At 42.6% G+C, this 20,034-nt stretch overlaps 1 protein-coding gene across 1 annotated transcript in view; it reads right to left on the bottom strand.

Annotated features, from left to right (window-relative positions):
- Positions 1–364: 364 nt before the first annotated feature.
- LOC132894681 (zinc finger protein 345-like) overlaps positions 365–20,034 on the bottom strand; it is a 139,691-nt gene continuing 120,021 nt past the window's right edge. Inside the window, exons 4-6 of the mRNA XM_060934826.1 lie at positions 8,063–8,130; positions 7,709–7,887; positions 365–3,373 (exon numbers count right to left, since the gene is read on the bottom strand). Coding sequence (XP_060790809.1) covers positions 1,881–3,373; positions 7,709–7,887; positions 8,063–8,130 — 1,740 coding nt within the window. The 3' untranslated portion in view covers positions 365–1,880. The remainder of the gene's footprint in view (positions 3,374–7,708; positions 7,888–8,062; positions 8,131–20,034) is intronic.

Genomic DNA, 20,034 nt, shown 5'->3' with positions numbered 1-20,034 from the left:
CTAAAATAGGCGCCTTTGTGAATATATGGTTCATCGGGAATTACTTTTTATGTTATAAAACATCGCCAAAGATGTCAAAAACGTGTCATCAGCACTTTAAGTGATCTCATTAAATCAGTCTCATTAAATTTGAAGGTTAATAATTAAAATGAATCAGTCTCATTTGAATCGTTTGAAGTGAATCACTCAAGTGAATCGTTCAAGTGAATCGAATCAGTGATTCAAAGTGAATCAGTGAATCATTCAAAGTAAATCATACCATTAATCCTGGTGCTTAATAATAAATTACCAAACAGCTAAATTATGGTATATTCCAAATTATTATGATCACTTACCATATTACATAACTTATATGCACCTTTTTGAATTCTTTGGGAGATTGGGTGACTTCAAGATATTGTTCACACAAATAAAACAGTTTGTTTAATAAATGAATTGATTATAACAAGGATAAAAATGGATAATCAGTTGGAATCATTATATACAAATATGATATGGTGTATGTGTGTGTAAGAGCGTGTGTGTGTGAGAGAGGGAGAGCAAGGGTGTGTGTGTGAGGGGGATGTAAAGTTTGGAATCTTATCTGAGGTGTTGGGGGAAGGTGAATCCCCTCGTGGTTTGCCTTGAGACAAAGGAATTCCACCTACTTATAACATTATCAAATCCCCTGAAATCTTGATGCGGTCAAGATGTATAATAAGAGAATTATGTTAGTAGGAATAAAGAAAAGCATGCACAGCCTATCTATTAAAACAATTGAGAGATTAACAAAACAGAACAATTCAATTCGACACGCTGCGTGTCTAATAGTGTAAACAAAACTTTCCTGAGTTTAAATTCACACTGTTTCAATAAAAGCTAAATTCCTAAGACTGATCTTTATTATGCCCAAAATGTTTCAGTCTTACTTCCAGTATCTTGCTTATATGCGAGATTATGGAGATATTCTAAAACTTCTGAGTCTCGCCGTTGTGGAGCACGTGAGTCGATTCCGTGGACAGAGAACTTCTCTTGATCCGACGCGTCGTGGCTCGTGATGAAAAGGAAGTCTCTGATTAATACTGTGCACAGCGCTTTAATCAGGAGGAATTCTGGTCGCTCCCAATTATAAATTAACTGCTTTGGACTGCAGTCGTACGTACTTAATGAAACCGGTTGTAACTAGCTATTCTGGATTTTTACCGTGGCCAGTGGTAAACAAGAAATCGCGCTATTCGTGGATCTTGCAAAAAAGAAAAGATGTCTTTATCTGGTTTTCTGGTGGAGGGTCTCTCTTTTTGTGTCCAGACCGCTTGGAATCCGGACACGAGAGAGAAAGAGCGGAAGTTTGTTCCGTTGCTTATGCCTTCCTGTAGGATGACGTAGAGGATCCCGCCCCGGCATAACGCAGGTCAACGTGGAAGTGGGCTGATGGGAAATGTAGTTTCTTGAAGGGACTGTACCTACACTAGTGTTACATAAAGAGAACAGATGAAATATCATGTAAACCGATCATAAACACATGAAGAGACCTAGTTTTACAATTTATACTTAAAACATTACGATCTACACAATGTACATAAGTATAAAATTTAAAATCTTAAATATCTATCTTGGAAGCCATAGCTAATCAGCTGATTAACTGTCACTTCTAATTCGACACACCAAATTTCATAATAGCCAATTTCATCTCTGAAGCAGACAAATTCTGAAAAATTGGTGACCAGTGTAACATGAACAATAAAGTTCAAAGTACAGGTCATTTTCAGCCAAAACTGTAACAACCATATTTAATTTGACAACTTTAAATCATGCAATGTCTCCAACTTAGTGCACTTGAAGGTCTTAAATGTAACTAAATAAGCAAACATCTTTCCACACTGTGAGCAGTGATGCGGCTTCTATCCTGTGTGAATGCGCTGGTGTCGTTGGAGAGCACTCTGCTGAGTAAAACTCTTCCCACACTGTGAGCAGTGATACGGCTTTTCTCCTGTGTGAATGCGCTGGTGTTGTTGGAGATGACTCTGATGAGTAAAACTCTTCCCACACTGTGAGCAGTGATACGGCTTCTCTCCTGTGTGAATGCGCTGGTGTCGTCGGACAGCACTCCGTTCAGTAAAACTCTTCCCACACTGTGAGCAGTGATATGGCTTTTCTCCTGTGTGAATGCGCTGGTGTTGTTGGAGATTACTCTGATGAGTAAAACTCTTCCCACACTGTGAGCAGTGATACGGCTTCTCTCCTGTGTGAATGCACTGGTGTTGTTGGAGATTACTCTGATGAGTAAAACTCTTCCCACACTGTGAGCAGTGATACGGCTTCTCTCCTGTGTGAATGCACTGGTGTTGTTGGAGATTACTCTGATGAGTAAAACTCTTCCCACACTGCGAGCAGTGATACGGCTTCTCTCCTGTGTGAATGCGCTGGTGTTGCTGGAGATAACTCTGAGAAGTAAAACTCTTCCCACACTGCGAGCAGTGATACGGCTTCTCTCCTGTGTGAATGCGCTGGTGTTTTTGGAGATTACTCTGCTGAGTAAAACTCTTCCCACACTGTGAGCAGTGATACGGCTTCTCTCCTGTGTGAATGCGCTGGTGTCGTCGGACAGCACTCCGTTCAGTAAAACTCTTCCCACACTGTGAGCAGTGATATGGCTTCTCTCCTGTGTGAATGCGCTGGTGTCGTTGGAGATCAATCTGACAAGTAAAACTCCTTCCACATTGTGAGCAGTGAAACGGCTTCTCTCCTGTGTGAATGCGCTGGTGTTGTTGGAGAGCACTCTGCTGATTAAAACTCTTCCCACACTGTGAGCAGTGATACGGCTTCTCTCCTGTGTGAATGCGCTGGTGTGTTCGGAGAGTACTCTGCTGAGTAAAACTCTTCCCACACTGTGAGCAGTGATACGGCTTCTCTCCTGTGTGAATGCGCTGGTGTCGTCGGACAGCACTCTGCTGAGTAAAACTCTTCCCACACTGTGAGCAGTGAAATGGCTTCTCTCCTGTGTGAACGCACTGTTGTGTTTTGAGAGCACTCTGGTAAGTAAAATTCCTACCACACTGTGAGCAGTGATGTGGATCTCCTCCTGTGTGAATGCGCTGGTATGTCTTGAGTGCATTCTGATAACTCAAACTCTTTCCACAATCTGAGCAGTGGTGAATTTCCTTCTGTATATCATTATGGGAAGTATCAGAATGGATAATATCAGTTGATGTTGGTTGACGACTGCAGCATTTGGAGGGGATCTGAAGCTTATATTTAATCCCTCCTGATTCTTGCAGTCTCACGCACCCTTCATAGTGGCATCTCTGGATATGCTTGTCGAGGTAAATTGGAGAGGCATCAGAACGAGGGCATGTGGAGCATGAAAAGATTTGCAGCAGAGCGTTCTTTACTTCTGGAGAAATGAAAGGACAAAAATAACAAATTGAACATAAAATGCAACAAGATTATAAAATATAACACTAACCCAATGTAAGGAGTGCTTTTACTGAAAATCAAGATTCTACATGAATTAAGACTGAGACAAAAACAAAAGGTTGCGGACTAAGATATAGCAGCCTCTAGCTTGGAATACTGGGAGATTCAATAAGGTCCTGGAACAGCAGCTATGCACAGCATTGGCCATAGCCCCGTGGGTCTGAGCGACCAAAGGGGAGTTGTTGGTTCCTGTTGGACATCATGTCAAGTCTAGGTAATGGCAAGCCTAGCCTTATTTACATCTCATCCAGGATTGAGAAGGAAACTCAGCCCTCACATTCAAGGTTCTAAAAGATCCAAAAATGGGCCTTATTTATCAAACTGGATATGGATAGATTTATTTGCAAATAGTTTCTAGTAGCATTTACACAAGCAAATCTGTATTTTCTATCTGGATTTTATATATGGATTAGGTTGTCAAGTTTAAAACACTTATTAATTTCAATTACACACAAATTTCATGAAATTAAGTTTTGTGGGATTTTGTGAAGCCCAGTTGATTCATATTAATGTAATTGATGAAAGCAAGCCAACATCCATAAATTAAGACATATAACAATAGTAATTTAATTTAAATGTAGGCGTATAAAAAAAAGGGACACACTGCATCGGTTCAGATGGCATTCAAGTAGGTCTGCAGCAGTAGGAACTTCCTTACTGCAGTATTTGAAGAACGCCATGGTGTGATTTGTAGTAATAAAGCAATCAAACCTCTAATTGTTGGTTTATTCATTGGACGCTATTTGTTCCTTAACATGTTGAAGTTCTTCAGCTGTAAGAGTTTAAAGTGCATATCCTGGACCAATTTCTTTATTTTATATATATATATAAAAATAAATAAATAAAAGTATGTCCCTTTACACACTCATCCAGAAGGGTAATTTTGCACAAGGCCATCTGTCGACAGCAGAAAAAAATAAAATAAAATGCGTCTGGAAAAATCCCAAGGGAGTCTGGAGCCAGATTCGTGACGTTACCTGCGGAAGCGCCAGCAGGCTGCGAGAGCTTTGCAGTTTCAGTCTGTGCATGTGTGCGCCTCGCACGAAGCGCTCCCATTTCTCTCTCATTGTCCGGTCTTTTGGGAAACGCTGAGTACTAATCCCATCATGATTGGTGTTGCTACACCCTCCTACGATACATCTGTTAACCATTTTAATAATTACGTGATAACGAAGAAATTTGCAGAAAACCACCAGGTCATTTTCTCATAAACAAACCAGTGCGGACGTAGGATTCAGAGGGAGGCGTCCTGCACGCGACGTCACGAAAATCAATGTTTCCCGGGAAATCCAATTCCAAGGTTTTCAGAGGCAGACCAATTCGCCTCAAATGGCTTGATTTCAACTGAATTTTTCTGGTATTGCACAAGGTAAAAAAAAAATTGCACAATGTTACAGATATTTGACCAAAGTTTAATATAAAATAGCAGAATTACATTGATCTTGCTCCTGAATTTTCCTGTGATATGCACTTTAAGGAGCTAAAATTTAACATAATTAAAAAGATAAGTTGTCCATGGTATGACTTGTGGAATTATTGAATTCCATAAAAATACTAAAATTGTTATTGCTTGTTAAATTGCTTGATAATATAACCATCACACATGCTCCTGAAATAAAGCAAATGTGTTGCAATTGATTTGTATAATGGTTGATAGGTTTGACTGACATCTGCATTATCCAATTAACAACTTTGCTTGGTTCAGACACACTGCATGTGTGTTTTCAACTAACTTCTTTCCAGCCAGCTGGTTATATTGCACTGAAGGTATCATAATGCCCCCCCAGTGTTTCTGTAATATGGGGAGGTCTGACATTATCCTATATTATGTGTTTACTGTGGCAGGGCATTCCCCCCCGATTTCTCCCCAATTTTCTCCCTAATTTAGCCATGGCCAATTCCCACCCATCAGACTCCTCTCCAGTATCGCATAACAGCTACCAACCAGGGAGGGCTATCATGTGCTTCCTCCAAGACAAGAAACACCAGTTGACCACGTTTTACTCATACAATGTCAGGGGGCTGCAAAGCACACTCGGCCGAAAGCCCAATCCACTTACTTCCTATTAAATGTGCTCTCACACCCAAGACTGGCCAGTGTAACTGACAGGGCAGAGAAGAGAGAGCATGCCATCTCTCCCTCCCAGACAGCCCAGACAATTTTGCTCTCTTGAGCTCCCAACCACAGATGATTGTGGCGTCATCGGGATTTGAAAGTGGCAATATCTGGATGATGGGGAGGATGACGGGGACAACACTTTTCTGCTGTTCCACTCGGGATCCACAGGGCATGCATTTTACACTACTTCTGGTTAAACTGGGCATGATGAATAAAACTACAACAATATCTTGTGGTTTACTATATACAGTGGTGCTTGAAAGTTTGTGAACCTTTTAGAATTCTCTATATTTCTGCATAAATATGACCTAAAACATCATCAGATTTTCACACAAGTCCTAAAAGTAGATAAAGAGAACCAAGTTAAACAAATGAGACAAAAATATTATACTTGCTCATTTATTTATTGAGGAAAGTGATCCAATATTACATATCAGTGAGTGGCAAAAGTACATGAACCTCTAGGATTAGCAGTTAATTTGAAGGTGAAATTAGAGTCAGGTATTTTCAATCAATGGGATGACAATCAGGTGTGAGTGGGCACCCTGTTTTATTTAAAAAAAAGGGATATATTAAAGTCTGACCTTCAAAACACATGTTTGTGGAAGTGCATCATGGCATGAACAAAGGAGATTTCTGAGGACCTCAGAAAAAGCGTTGTTGATGCTCATCAGGCTGGAAAAATTACAAAACCATCTCTAAAGAGTTTGGACCCCACCAATCCACAGTCAGACAGATTGTGTACAAGTAGAGGAAATTCAAGACCGCTGTTACCCTCCCCAGGAGTGGTCGACCAACAAAGATCACTCCAAGAGCAAGGCGTGTAATAGTCGGCGAGGTCACAAAGGACCCCAGAGTAACTTCAAAGCAACTGAAGGCCTCGCTCACATCGGCTAATGTTGCTGTTCATGAGTCCACCATCAGGAGAACACAGAACAACAATGGTGTGCATGGTAGGGCTGCAAGGAGAAAGCCACTGCTCTCCAAAAAGAACATTGTTGCTCGTCTGCAGTTTGATAAAGATCATGTGGACAAGCCAGAAGGCTATTGGAAAAATGTTTTGTGGATGGATAAGACCAAAATAGAACTTTTTGGTTTAAATGAGAAGCATTATGTTTGGAGAAAGGAAAACACTGCATTCCAGCATAAGAACCTTATCCCATCTGTGAAACATGGTGGTGGTACTATCATGGTTTGGGCCTGTTTTGATGCATCTGGGCCAGGACAGCTTGCCATCATTGATGGAACAATGAATTCTGAATTATACCAGTGAATTCTAAAGGAAAATGTCAGGACATCTGTCCATGAACTGAATCTCAAGAGAAGGTGGGTCATGCAGCAAGACAACGACCCTAAGCACACAAGTCGTTCTACCAAAGAATGGTTAAAGAAGAATAAAGTTAATGTTTTGGAATGGCCAAGTCAAAGTCCTGACCTTAATCCAACCAAAATGTTGTGGAAGGACCTGAAGTGAGCAGTTCATGAGAGGAAACCCACCAACATCCCAGAGTTGAAGCTGTTCTGTACGGAGGAATGGGCTAAAATTCCTCCAAGCCTGTGTGCAGGACTGATCAACAGTTACCTGAAATGTTTAGTTGCAGTTATTGCTGCACAAGGGGGTCACACCAGATACTGAAAGCAAAGGTTCACATACTTTTGCCACTCACAGATATGTAATATTGGATCATTTTCCTCAATAAATAAATGACCAAGTATAATATTTTTGTCTCATTTGTTTAACTGGGTTCTCTTTATCTACTTTTAGGACTTGTGTGAAAATTTGATGATGTTTTAGGTCATATTTATGCAGAAATATAGACAATTCTAAAGGGTTCACAAACTTTCAAGCACCACTGTAGTCAGTTTTGCAATAGCAAGATATGCAGTGGGTGGACTTCACGTGTCTCAAAGGAAGCTGATAGACTTCATCCTCTCTGGTTGGTCACGGTCATATGATCGAGAAGACCGACCTGGTTGGTGGCACAGGCCAAAATGAGGTCTCTGGGGAATGCTCTAAATATTGCAGACTGCATTGTACAACAGCTTTCATTCCAGAAACACTGGTAGGCTCAGAAACAGGTCACGAAATGATGCAGAAAATAACCTCTATAACCTCTTGGACAAAAGTAACACCTTGCTGTCTGGTTGTTCCTGTAGGTGCAGGACTGAGTTCTTTGGTGTACTCCTCTTCATGCCACACCAAGAGCTCCTGTCCTGGGCTAATGGATCGACAGCAACGATACAGAATTCCCCCTTGATACTCAAATGCCACAAGATTCTGTTCTTCTTCATTACGGGCACAATTCACATACCTAAAAGAGTGAGGCAACGTTTCAGAAAAATGTAAAAAAAAAATCAGATCAGAGTTACAGACTTGGAGAAAGCATGGCGGAGATATCAATGACATGAAGATAAAGTTCTTCCAACAAATGAGGAGCTGTAAAATCAAAATCACTAAAACGACCCAACAGCTGGTGTACTGCTCACCTCATCCAATTCACATGTGTCTCTCTTTTGGCATCGATGTATTCTTCACACTGCATGCTTCTGTATACCTGTAGAAAAATACCACATTTACATTTTTTTTTTTTTACACGAAATCAAAATATGGCTTTAAATGGGGTTTGCAGAAACAAGAACAATGTCTCATGCCAATATTATTAAGCCTCATGAAGGCTGAATTAAAGGTTTTTGACTGTATCGTAAGATTCACAAAACAGCTGACAAGCTCCGAGATGAATTTAGTAACTATAGGAAAATGCAGGCAAGGCTTTATCAGAATTTAGGCAAAGGAAAAGTTTCTCATAAAAGGCTTTACTTCTGACATGGCAAAGCTGTGCTGTGAATCAGACCTCTCTGATAAATATCGGTCCCTTGTGTTTTGGTCTCTAAACAGACAGCTACAAAAATACACAACTTTAAAAGTCAGTTCTGTCTCTAAATGGGTTTTATATAAAATATTTTTTATCTGTACAAGTAATATTTATTTGGGCGCCAATGTTGTTTTAGTTCAGTGTAGCAGTGTTCATCTTTAATTTAAATGATTTTAAATTTACTTTTAGACTTGTGTCCTGAAAATAGTAGTTACATTTTAGTCTTTTTTTTTGGTCAAGATTTCATCAATGGAACTCAATTTTAATTTTAGTCTAATTCCATTAATGTTTTAATCAATTTCCTCAGATAGTTGCATGGGACTTGTAAAATATGCCCTGTAGTTTTAAGAGGGCCTATTGCAGCAGGGGTTTAGCCGGATTCCCCCCCAGCATAAGGCTGGTTTTGTCACTCTGCAGAAGTTACAGTACTCAGCATAAATGAGTACACCCCCTTTGAAAAGTAACATTTTAAACAATCTCAATGAACACAAACAATTTCCAAAATGTTGACAAGACAAATTTTAATATAACATCTGTTTAACTTATAACGTGAAAGTAAGGTTAATAATATAACTTGGATTACACATTTTTTTTCCAGTTTTACTCAAATTAGGGTGGTACAAAAATGAGTACACCCCACAACAAAAACTACTACATCTAGTACTTTGTATGGCCTCCATGATTTTTAATGACAGCACCAAGTCTTCTAGATATGGAATGAACAAGTTGGCGATGTTTTGCAACATCAGTCTTTTTCCATTCTTCAACAATGACCTCTTTTAGTCACTGGATGCTGGATGGAGAGTGATGCTCAACTTGTCTCTTCAGAATTCCCCAAAGAAAATAATTTCTTTACACCACAAAGGTGAAGGCTTCAAGATGATCAGCAAAGCTTTCCTTATCAGTCAGAATACTGTAGCAAAAGTGGTACAAAAATTTAAGAAAGCTGGAACTGCAACCATCTCACAGAGACGTCCAGGTCGTCCACGGAAGTTAACACCTCGACAGGAGCGTCTTCTGATGAGAAGGGTTGAAGAAAATCGGCATGCAAATTCACTGCAGTTATCTAAAGAAGTAGAAAGCCAAACTGGGGTGACTATTTCTGGTGACACAATACGGCGTACACTGCAGAGGAATGGAATGCATGGATGCCGTCCACAAAAGAGGCCTCTCCTAAAGCCCAGGCACAAAAAAGTCCGCCTCGAGTTTGCCAGGGCCCATGCTGACAAAGATGAAGACTACTGGGATTCTATACTCTGGAGTGATGAGATCAAGATAAAGGTTTTTGGAACTGATTGCTTCGAAACTGTATGGCGTCGCAAAGGTGAGGAATACAAAGAAAAATGCATGGTGCCTACAGTGAAACACGGTGGTGGCAGTGTCCTTATGTGGGGCTGCATGAGTGCTGCTGGTGTCAGGGAGCTGCATTTCACTGATGGCATCATGAATTCACAGATGTATTGCTCTATACTGAAAGAGAAGATGCTACCATCACTCCATGCCCTTGGTCGTCGTGCACTTTTCCAACATGACTAAACAAACATCTAAGGCCACTGTTGGATTTCTGAAGAAGAACAGGGTGAAAGTGATTCAGTGGCCAAGTATGTCTCCTGATCTGAACCCAATCGAACACCTATGGGGAAGTCTGAAGAGACAAGTTGAGCATCACTCTCCATTCAGCATCCAGTCACTAATGCCGCTTTTCCACTACCAACGCGGCTGAGTTGGGCTGAGCCATGCTGTGCTGAGTCGAGCTGAGTGGGGCTGTTGGAGTTGCATTTCGACTACAACCGCGCTGAACCGTGCTGGCTGGAAGTGGGTGGATACATTGGGTGGAGTTAGCGAAAGTGGGTGGACGTCACGTGATGTCATTAGGCGGCGCAAACAGTGACATCAGTGATCTTTTAAGCGGTAGTCTCACGACCCGGATAGTAAACAATAAACATGGAGGACATGGAGTTGTTAGTGTTGCTGGTCTTGGTGCTGTGGCTTGTTGTCACCGACAACGCCAACAGATACTGGCAAGAACGTATAGATGAGGCGAGGCGCATAAGGCTTCAGAAATTCTCATAATTCGTAATTCTTCTTCTTCCAGGTTTACGGTGTTTACAGATCCCAGCGTGCTCGTCGGGCGTGTGAGGACACTCCTCCTCACCAATCAGTGCACAGGGGAGTGTCTCCTCACGCCCCTCGCCCCACTCGGCTCGGTTTGGCTCGCTTCAGCCCCACTCCAAAACGGTGCGAGTTTTGGGTGCTAAGCAGGGCTGAAGCAAGCTGAGTCGTGCTGCTCTGAGATAGTCGAAACGCAAGCCGTCTCGGGCTGAAGCGAGCTGAAAAAGGGTAGTGGAAAAGGGCCATAAAAGAGGTCATTGTTGGAGAATGGAAAAAGATTGATGTTGCAAAATGTCGCCAACTTGTTCATTCCATGCCTAGAAGACTTGGTGTTGTCATTAAAAATCATGGAGGCTATACAAAATACTAGATGTAGTAGTTTTTGTTGTGGGGTGTACTCATTTTTGCACCACCCTAATTTGAAGTAAAACTGAAAAATGTGTAATCTAAGTTATATTATTAACCTTACTTTCACGTTATAAGTTACAGATGTTATATGTAGGTTTAATTAATGATTTTGTGTAATTAGGATTGGATAAGTGATCAATCTTTAATAATTACATGAAATCAGTCTCATTGAATCGTTTGAAGTGAATCAAATCAGTGAATCGAATTAGTGAATCATTTAGTGAATCAGTGAATCATTTAGTCAGGGATGTGATTTGGGGCCGGTGAAATTATCTGAAAATTTTAGCCGGGGGTCTGGGGGCCACAGGCCCCCAGCTGGTCCAGGGCAGCGGCCTGGTGGGGGGACAAGCCCCCCGAAGCTCCTGGGTTCTGGAGTTTTCTGACTTAAAAATTGTACTAAAATGGCAAGCAAACACACAAGAAAAAACTTGTCATGATTAACAAATTCAAGCCAATTTAATGGTCAACATGCAACTCTGACACACACACTCTCGCTCACTCTCACACACACACTCTCGCTCACACACACACACACACACTCATCACACTCTCTCTCTCTCACTCACTCACACTCTCACTCACACACCCCAAAGAACCAGCGCGAGCAGGGCCCGCTAGCCCCGCGCCTTGTGACGTAATTCGCCCCGAGGCGAGCCGCGTTTTTTCTCCAACCATTCCCAGCGGAACTTTTTTTTTCACTATTCTGTCGATTTCTTTAACTCGATTTGCATCTTTACGCTCGATCACGGAGGCTGCCATCTTTCAACTCTGTTTGAAGCGAGCTTACGTACAGCTATCTAACAAGCGCGTTCATTGGTTGTTACAGAGCGATGAGCCAATCACGTACCTCGTTTCATCTCATTGACGTAATTACGTCATTTACGTAATTACGTCATTGAGATGAAACGAGATACGTGATTGGTTCATCGCTCTGTAACAACCAATGAACGCGCTTGTTACATAGCTGTACGTAAGCTCGCTTCAAACAAAGAGTTGAAAGATGGCAGCCTCCGTGATCGAGGCGTAAAGACGCAAATCCGAGGCTGCCATCTTTCAAAGTCGGAATGAATAGGATACGAATGTGGATGAGGGAAAAATCGGAAAAAAACATTTTCTTCAAGTTTTGAGGTGAAAAAAAGCGGAATTCCGCGAATTCGCGGAAAAATCACATCCCTGTTTAGTGAATCATACCATTAAGCCTGGTACTTAATAATAAATTACCAAACAGCTACAATGGTATCTTCCAAATTATTATTGATCACTTACCATGTTACATAAATCATCCGCACCTTTCTTTGAATTCTTTGGGAGATTGGGCAACTTCAAAGTATCGAAACAGCAGATAGACACCACACACAATTTCAATAATAATGGAGTTTATTATAACAAAGATAATAAAAAAAAATTAATAAAAAAGGGAAAAAATTGAACAATTTAATAGCAGCAGAATTGAATCTTCTGTAAACAGAGTGTGTGTGGGGTGTGTGTGTGTGGGTGAGAGGCTAGCTTAGGAGGCTAATCAGACAAAGAGATGCTAACTAGCATGTGCTTCAAATCTAGCAGACCACGTGGTTAGCTTGTAGGCTAATCAGACAAAGGAAAAGCTAGCTACATATACTTTCAGGCCTAGTGTGTAAAAGCTGAAGGCTTTAATTAAAAATAAACATTCAAACAGTCATCCGTGGTGCATATCTATATAGTCTTAAATGTAGGCACAGGATAATCTGCTATAAAGGCCGAATTGACATCAGGACTTATGATTTTTATTTGAACTAAAATACAAGCCTCATGCTGAGAACAGAGGAGAGGGTTAGCTAAACATGTGCTCTTGGAAGACAAAGGGAGCCGGCTCTGCTTTCTTTCTAAGCCTGCAAAGGCCCTTTTTGGAGGCAAAACATTCCAAACTGCTCACCCCTATTCCTGTAGTATCATTCAATCTACTGAAATCTTAATGAGGTCAGGATATGTGTGAGTAATGAATTAGAATGTTAAGAAAGAGAGAACATGCAAAACTTATGGATTAACCAATTTTTAAATCAACAAACAAATGATAGAGAACCAAAATTCAGTGTATACACTTCATATAACTTCACATTAAGTGAATAACTAATTCCTAAGACTTAAACTTCTGCCCAATGCCAGTCTTACTGCGAAAAGTCTCGTCTTCTGTAGAAAACACAGTCTCTCTCCGTGGAAATGGCAGGCTGAGGAAGGCCGAATCCCATTTCACCCCTTGGACCAACCCCTTGGCCCTTCCCCTCCATTTTGCGCGTTCACGTGAAGGGGTAGGAGTATCCCAATCCCAGTTAACGTGGAGGGGTAGGGGAAGGGATAGGGCTTCTGTACCCCTCCAAACAGAGATTTTCCTGGAGCTGACTCCGAACGAAGGGGTTTGAGTGATTTCCCACAATGCCATGCGGATTTCAGCGAGATTTCATGTGGATTTCAGAAAGATGGCGGTTCCCGCGGCGAAAGATTGTCATAAATGTATTTTCTCCATTATTTACGTGTTTTAAGTTATCCAGAGGAAACACGCCGCTTGATTCGCTTTCGAGCTGAGAATGAGCAGCGATTTCTGAAATCCAAGCTGCTGCTAAAAAGCTTTGGGAGTGAGTATTGTTTTCGGTTGCTTGACTGTGTACGTTTTGTTCTGTTATTCTCGCTTTTATTGTTTACATGAGTGTTCTGACACCTCATTCTGTCGGATGTGGTGCACGAAGCGCCAAAGATATCCTATTCAGTGGTGTTAGTTAACAAATCACACCCTGCCAGCAGAGATTTCTGGTTCTGGCTCCGACTGTAGCGGCTGGTCGCAGCCAATGACGCATTTGGTCGCGTTTTGCTAATGTAAACGCTGACGGAGGTACGCGATGACTTATGCGATCGTTGAAGGGCTATCCCAATACGTAGGGGTTGAATTTCAAGCCCTATCCCTTGTAGCTCAGTTTCAAGGGGAAGGGCCAAGGGGAAGGGGGAGGGGTAGAAATTAGAATTGGGCCGAAGTTTGCACTTCGGTGGGAGAGAGAGATTTTCTTTGAAGAGGCTTTGTAGCTCGTAAAGAAGAAAGCTCTGATCAGACAGGGTTAGGACGGTCCAGCCGCTCCCAACACCAATAAAACTGCCTTTTGGTTGCAGTCTAGTACGTACTGAAGGAATAACTGAAAACCGGTTTATAACTCGCTTGAGTTAAAGCACGCTGAAACGTGGTTTCGGACGGTCCGATGGTGAGCGTCCCTCTATGGTCTGTTCTTCGCTGAGTTCAGACACCAGAGACAAAGAAAATGGAGTCTTCCAAGTCTCTTATGTGAAACCTGAAGAATGTGATGTACGTGATCCCGCCCAGGCGTGATGTAGGTCAACGCGGAAGTTGGCTGGGAGTTGTAGTTCTTAGACACAAGATGGCGCATGGTACCTACATTCCCCCTTTTGGTCTCAGGGGTATGACGGAGTCGTAGCACTGAGAGCACCGCATCATACCATCGCCGTGTCCATAATCCTTGAGGTAGACTTGTTCTGTACAGTTCATGGTGTCCTGTGAAGACTGTGTAAACTTGTGAGTTCCAGTGAGACAGTTGGAGGTAGAGGCATTTGAGCATCTAATCACTATAGGCACTTGGGCATATAATCACCACCTAACTAGATTAGGGTTACCTCAACATTTAAACAGTGAAGACTACATATATACATCATTCCAATGAACACTACATATATACTTCATTTCAGTGAACACTACATATGTACTTCATTTCCTACCCAAAGAAAATAATAAAACAAGAAAAGAGAGGAAGTGGAGTAGTGAAAAGAAGTGTTAGTGTTTAGGGTGTTAAACCTAATCTTCTGGCAAGGTAACAGCAGCAGGTGGTTTGGCCAGAAAGCGTGCGCTACTATGGCCGAAGCTGTCAGGGACGCAGACCCCTTTATCCAGCTTGGCATATGGTGTCGCTATTCGTTTGTGTAGCATGCATGCAATGCCAGCGGAAAAGACCCAGCCACAGAGAAGAAGTCCCAAAACAATCAGACTTATGATAGATCCTAGGTCAGGTAACTCTCTGACCCGGTTTGGGGAGATTATGGTCGAAACTCCATTCTGACCTAAACTAAATTTCACCGTTTTGGTCCCTTCACCCAGCAGTTGCTGTTGGAGGGTGTCACCGATCTCAAGCTCATAACCTTCGAATGCGTCTATCATCTCAATCTCCGAATCGTACCTGTCAGTACTAAGATGGTGTAGGGTGATGTCACCTATGTGAATGGTGGCTCCCTGTGGTACACTAAGGAACACCGTTTGGTTTGGGATTTTCATTCTTGTGGCTGTGTGGTGCTGGTTGTATGACATCAAGATTTCAGTTTTTGGGGTGTTAACAACCCACTGACTACCAGCTCTCTCTACTCTAGTTTCCATATCCTCGTCCTTTGCGGACATTTGACCTACACACTTTTGTTCGGGCGCTTTCGCCCTCAGACCGCACAGGCGATCCGTAATGTCTCTAATAAATGGGTTGCTTGGGCAGACCCAGTGGATGTCTTTAGTGGAGGTGCACATCTCTAGGTTGGGAATAAAGTAGACAGAGGGGTTGTCGTCATGGTATGCTACCATGGGGAGTGTCTGTATGTGTATATGGACATTGTTTTTCCAGAAACCCACGTTTAGGACAGACTTGAGTCTATACATGTTGTTTTTCCTCAATGATGGGTAAAGTTAGTATGAAACCTATCTCTAACTCTTGTGGACTCACAAAAATGGGGATAGCACTGCCAAGACTATAGGCCAGGTGTATTTGCGAGGAATGCACGTCTCTAGTAGTAGTTGATTTTAGTATATTCTCCACCAAGCTAAGGGGTGTGAGATACGATGGGACCTTGCCACTACTCAGGGAACTGATCGAGTCACCTACTTCTCTAAGCAGGTCTTGCATTAAATCCCTTACTACTCTGACGTATTCGATCTCGTTCTTGATTATTTCAGCCAATCTGCCTATGGTTTGTATAGTGCTATGGATTAGATCAGTATGCATGTTAACAGTTAATATAGTTCCCTGCAGGGATTTGCTGAAGCCCTGCAGCTCTTCTTGTTGGATAAGCAGTTTCTCTTGGATTTCTGGCATTTCCTTTTGCAGAATGCAACTTCTCTTTTCAGCGTACTCAAACTGACTGTGTTGGCTGCAGAGAGACCAATCGAGAACAAGGACCCAATGGCAGATACACCGATAATTAAACCCCCGAGGAACCTTTTCTGACATTTTACCGCTCAGCTCTTCCTCGGTGACTATGAATTTTTGTAACTGTTCTAGTATATGGGTAGTGGTGCGTCTAGCATGTACAACTACATTAGATATCTCGCCATTTGGTCTGTTATCATCGATCGAAGGTATCAGTGACTTTAGGTGTTTGTGGTATACGGCCCATGGGTCTAGCCGGGCATATACTTGTTGAGTGTGGATGCGACAGTTTGTAAGAAGGAGCCCAGGAGCCTCCTGCAGGATGATGCCAGCTGGGGGGCCAGGCTCCACCACCTCACTTGACTGACTCAGTTGTAGGGTGAGGAGGATGCACAGGATTCTGAGGGAGTCCATTCTGTAACATACAGAAGGTTTTTTTTTTTAATTTTATTGGGTTGATAAATATGATCGGGAGTGTTAGTATAAGCTTGAAGATAAGTGATGCATACAAGCTGGGTGGACTGGATGGCCTAATTATCATCCACCCCCTTTTGGAGTGAGGACTGTTCAAAGGGTTTGATTTGATTGCTATGAACCCATCGGTAGGAGGGCGTCTGATTAGGCCTGGACGTCCTAATGCAGTACGTGACTTGGGACAGTTTTCCCACGATTTCGAAAGGTCCTGACCAGTGTGGTAGGAACTTCTTTGAGATGCCTACAGGCTTGGTAAAATTGAAGTAGAGGACTTTGTAGCCTATTTGGTATTCGTGATGGGAGACTTTCCGATCGTAGTAGGCCTTTTGTCCTTTCACGCTCGTTTCGAGATTCTTTTGGGCCCATGCAAAGGTGGATTGTAGATGGCGTTGTAGGTCGGCGACATATTGATGTTCGGTGTATGCAGTGGCAATGCTCATGTCCTCGGGTCCGTATAGGAGATGCAGTGGGAGAACCATTTCTCGCCCAGTCATCATCTCGAAAGGTGTGACTCCAGTGGTGCGATGAGGGGTGGACCTGATGGCCATTAGCACCAAGGGAAGTTTCACATCGCAATCTTTACCATGGTGGGTGACATACAGTGGTGCTTGAAAGTTTGTGAACCCTTTAGAATTCTCTATATTTCTTCATAAATATGACCTAAAACATCATCAGATTTTCACACAAGTCCTAAAAGTAGATAAAGAGAACCCAGTTAAACAAATGAGACAAAAATATTATACTTGGCCATTTATTTATTGAGGAAAATTATCCAATATTACATATCTGTGACTGGCAAAAATATGTGAACCTCTAGGATTAGCAGTTAATTTGAAGGTGAAATTAGTGTCAGATGTTTTCAATCAATGGGATGACAATCAGGTGTGAGTGGGCTCCCTGTTTTATTTAAAGAACAGGGATCTATCAAAGTCTGATCTTCACAACACACGTTTGTGGAAGTGCATCATGGCACGAACAAAGGAGATTTCTGAGGACCTCAGAAAAAGCATTGTTGATGCTCATCAGGCTGGAAAAGGTTACAAAACCATCTCTAAAGAGTTTGGACTCCACCAATCCACAGTCAGACAGATTGTGTACAAATGGAGGAAATTTAAGACCATTGTTACCCTCCCCAGGAGTGGTTGACCAACAAAGATCACTCCAAGAGCAAGGTGTGTAATAGTCGGCAAGGTCACAAAGGACCCCAGGGTAACTTCTAAGCAACTGAAGGCCTCTCACACATTGGCTAATGTTCACGTTCATGAGTCCACCATCAGGAGAACACTGAACAACAATGGTGTGCATGGCAGGGTTGCAAGGAGAAAGCCACTGCTCTCCAAAAAGAACATTGCTGCTCGTCTGCAGTTTGCTAAAGATCATGTGGACAAGCCAGAAGGCTATTGGAAAAATGTTTTGTGGATGGATGAGACCAAAATAGAACTTTTTGGTTTAAATGAGAAGCGCTATGGTTGGAGAAAGGAAAACACTGCATTCCAGCATAAGAACCTTATCCCATCTGTGAAACATGGTGGTGGTACTATCATGGTTTGGGCCTGTTTTGATGCATCTCGGCCAGGACAGCTTGCCCTCATTGATGGAACAATGAATTCTGAATTATACCAGCGAATTCTAAAGGAAAAATGTCAGGACATCTGTCCATGAACTGAATCTCAAGAGAAGGTGGGCCATGCAGCAAGACAACGACCCTAAGCACACAAGTCGTTCTACCAAAGAATGGTTAAAGAAGAATAAAGTTAATGTTTTGGAATGGCCAAGTCAAAGTCCTGACCTTAATCCAATCGAAATGTTGTGGAAGGACCTGAAGCGAGCAGTTCATGTGAGGAAACCCACCAACATCCCACAGTTGAAGCTGTTCTTTACGGAGGAATGGGCTAAAATTCCTCCAAGCCGGTATGCAGGACTGATCAACAGTTACCGCAAACGTGTAGTTGCAGTTATTGCTGCACAAGGGGGTCACACCAGATACTGAAAGCAAAGGTTCACATACTTTTGCCACTCACATATGTAATATTGGATCATTTTCCTCAATAAATAAATGACCAAGTATCATATTTTTGTCTCATTTGTTTAACTGGGTTCTCTTTATCTACTTTTAGGACTTGTGTGAAAATCTGACGATGTTTTAGGTCATATTTATGCAGAAATATAGAAAATTCTAAAGGGTTCACAAACTTTCAAACACCACTGTACTTTCGCAGCATGCTCACAATGGTTTGATTGGCTCGTTCAACCTGACCAGAGGATTGAGGGTGGTACGCGATATGGAATTTTGCCTCAACGCCTAACATGTTCCACAGCGCAGCCATTACACCAGCAGTGAAATGGGTGCCCTTGTCTGAGTCGATGGATAGAGGAAGGCCCCAGCGACTGAACACATGATTCATGAGAAGGAGAGCAGTAGTCTCTGCGGTATCATTAGGGGCTGGTAGACATTCTATCCATTTGGTGAAAGTGCATGTGATGGTAAGGAGGTATTTGTTACCTCGGGAAGACTTTGGGACCGGACCGATCCAGTCCATTTGGAGGTTGGACCAGGGAAAGGTAATTCCGCGACTTTGCAGGGGAGCTCTATTTAGCGGTTGGGATGGGTGAAATCGACAACAGACCAGGCATCCTCTGACATACTCGGTTACATCTTTGATCATGAGAGGCCAATAGGCTATTGTCTGGAGGGTCTTATAGGTGGCCCTAGCGCTCCTATGGCCTCCACATGGACGGTCATGAGCATATTGCAAGACAATCCCCCTGTGGTCCTTGGGGACGACCCAGCGGGGTGGTCCTTGGCCACAAGGCACGTACACCAGGAGCCCTTTTTCGAGCTTCAGGCAGTGCTGGAGGTTATGGAGGTGTTTTAGGTCTTTTGACTGTTTTAGCACCACTTCTGATATGGGGAATGCCTTTGGGTCTGTAAGAAAGTTGTGAATCTGACTAATATTTGGGTCCCTTTCCTGCATAGTTACCAGGTCCGCGTCGCCTGGTTGTCGACCTAAATGGACGGTCAACGACTGGGGTGTTAGGTCTTCGCGCCTGTCTCTAGCCTGTCGGCGAGTAATGGCGTTCACGACGTGACACGATTTCTCAGGGAGCCATCCTTCCTAGAACTCCCGGGGGGGGGCCGTTCACAGCACCCGCTTTGGCGAGGCAGTCAGCCTCATCGTTGCCAATTTTATCAGGTCCAGGGACTTGAGAGTGCCCTTTCACCTTTTTCCAATATACAGTCATTCCTTTGCCTGCCACCAGTTTGTCACATGCCAGGAAAAAGTTCACAGTGTTTCAGTGTGTTGCTGGTCTCTGACTTCCTGGTTTATGCACTTCCTGAGTTGTTCGCGCCGAGTCCTTTTTTCCCGCGAGTGCCGGCGTTAATTACTAATCCTTTTTTAACTTTTTTTCTACAAATAAATTTCCAGTATCC

This window comes from Neoarius graeffei, chromosome 11 (assembly GCF_027579695.1).
Source record: "Neoarius graeffei isolate fNeoGra1 chromosome 11, fNeoGra1.pri, whole genome shotgun sequence".
Taxonomy (NCBI): Eukaryota; Metazoa; Chordata; class Actinopteri; order Siluriformes; family Ariidae; genus Neoarius; species Neoarius graeffei.
This window is presented reverse-complemented; position numbering and strand designations above follow the sequence as displayed.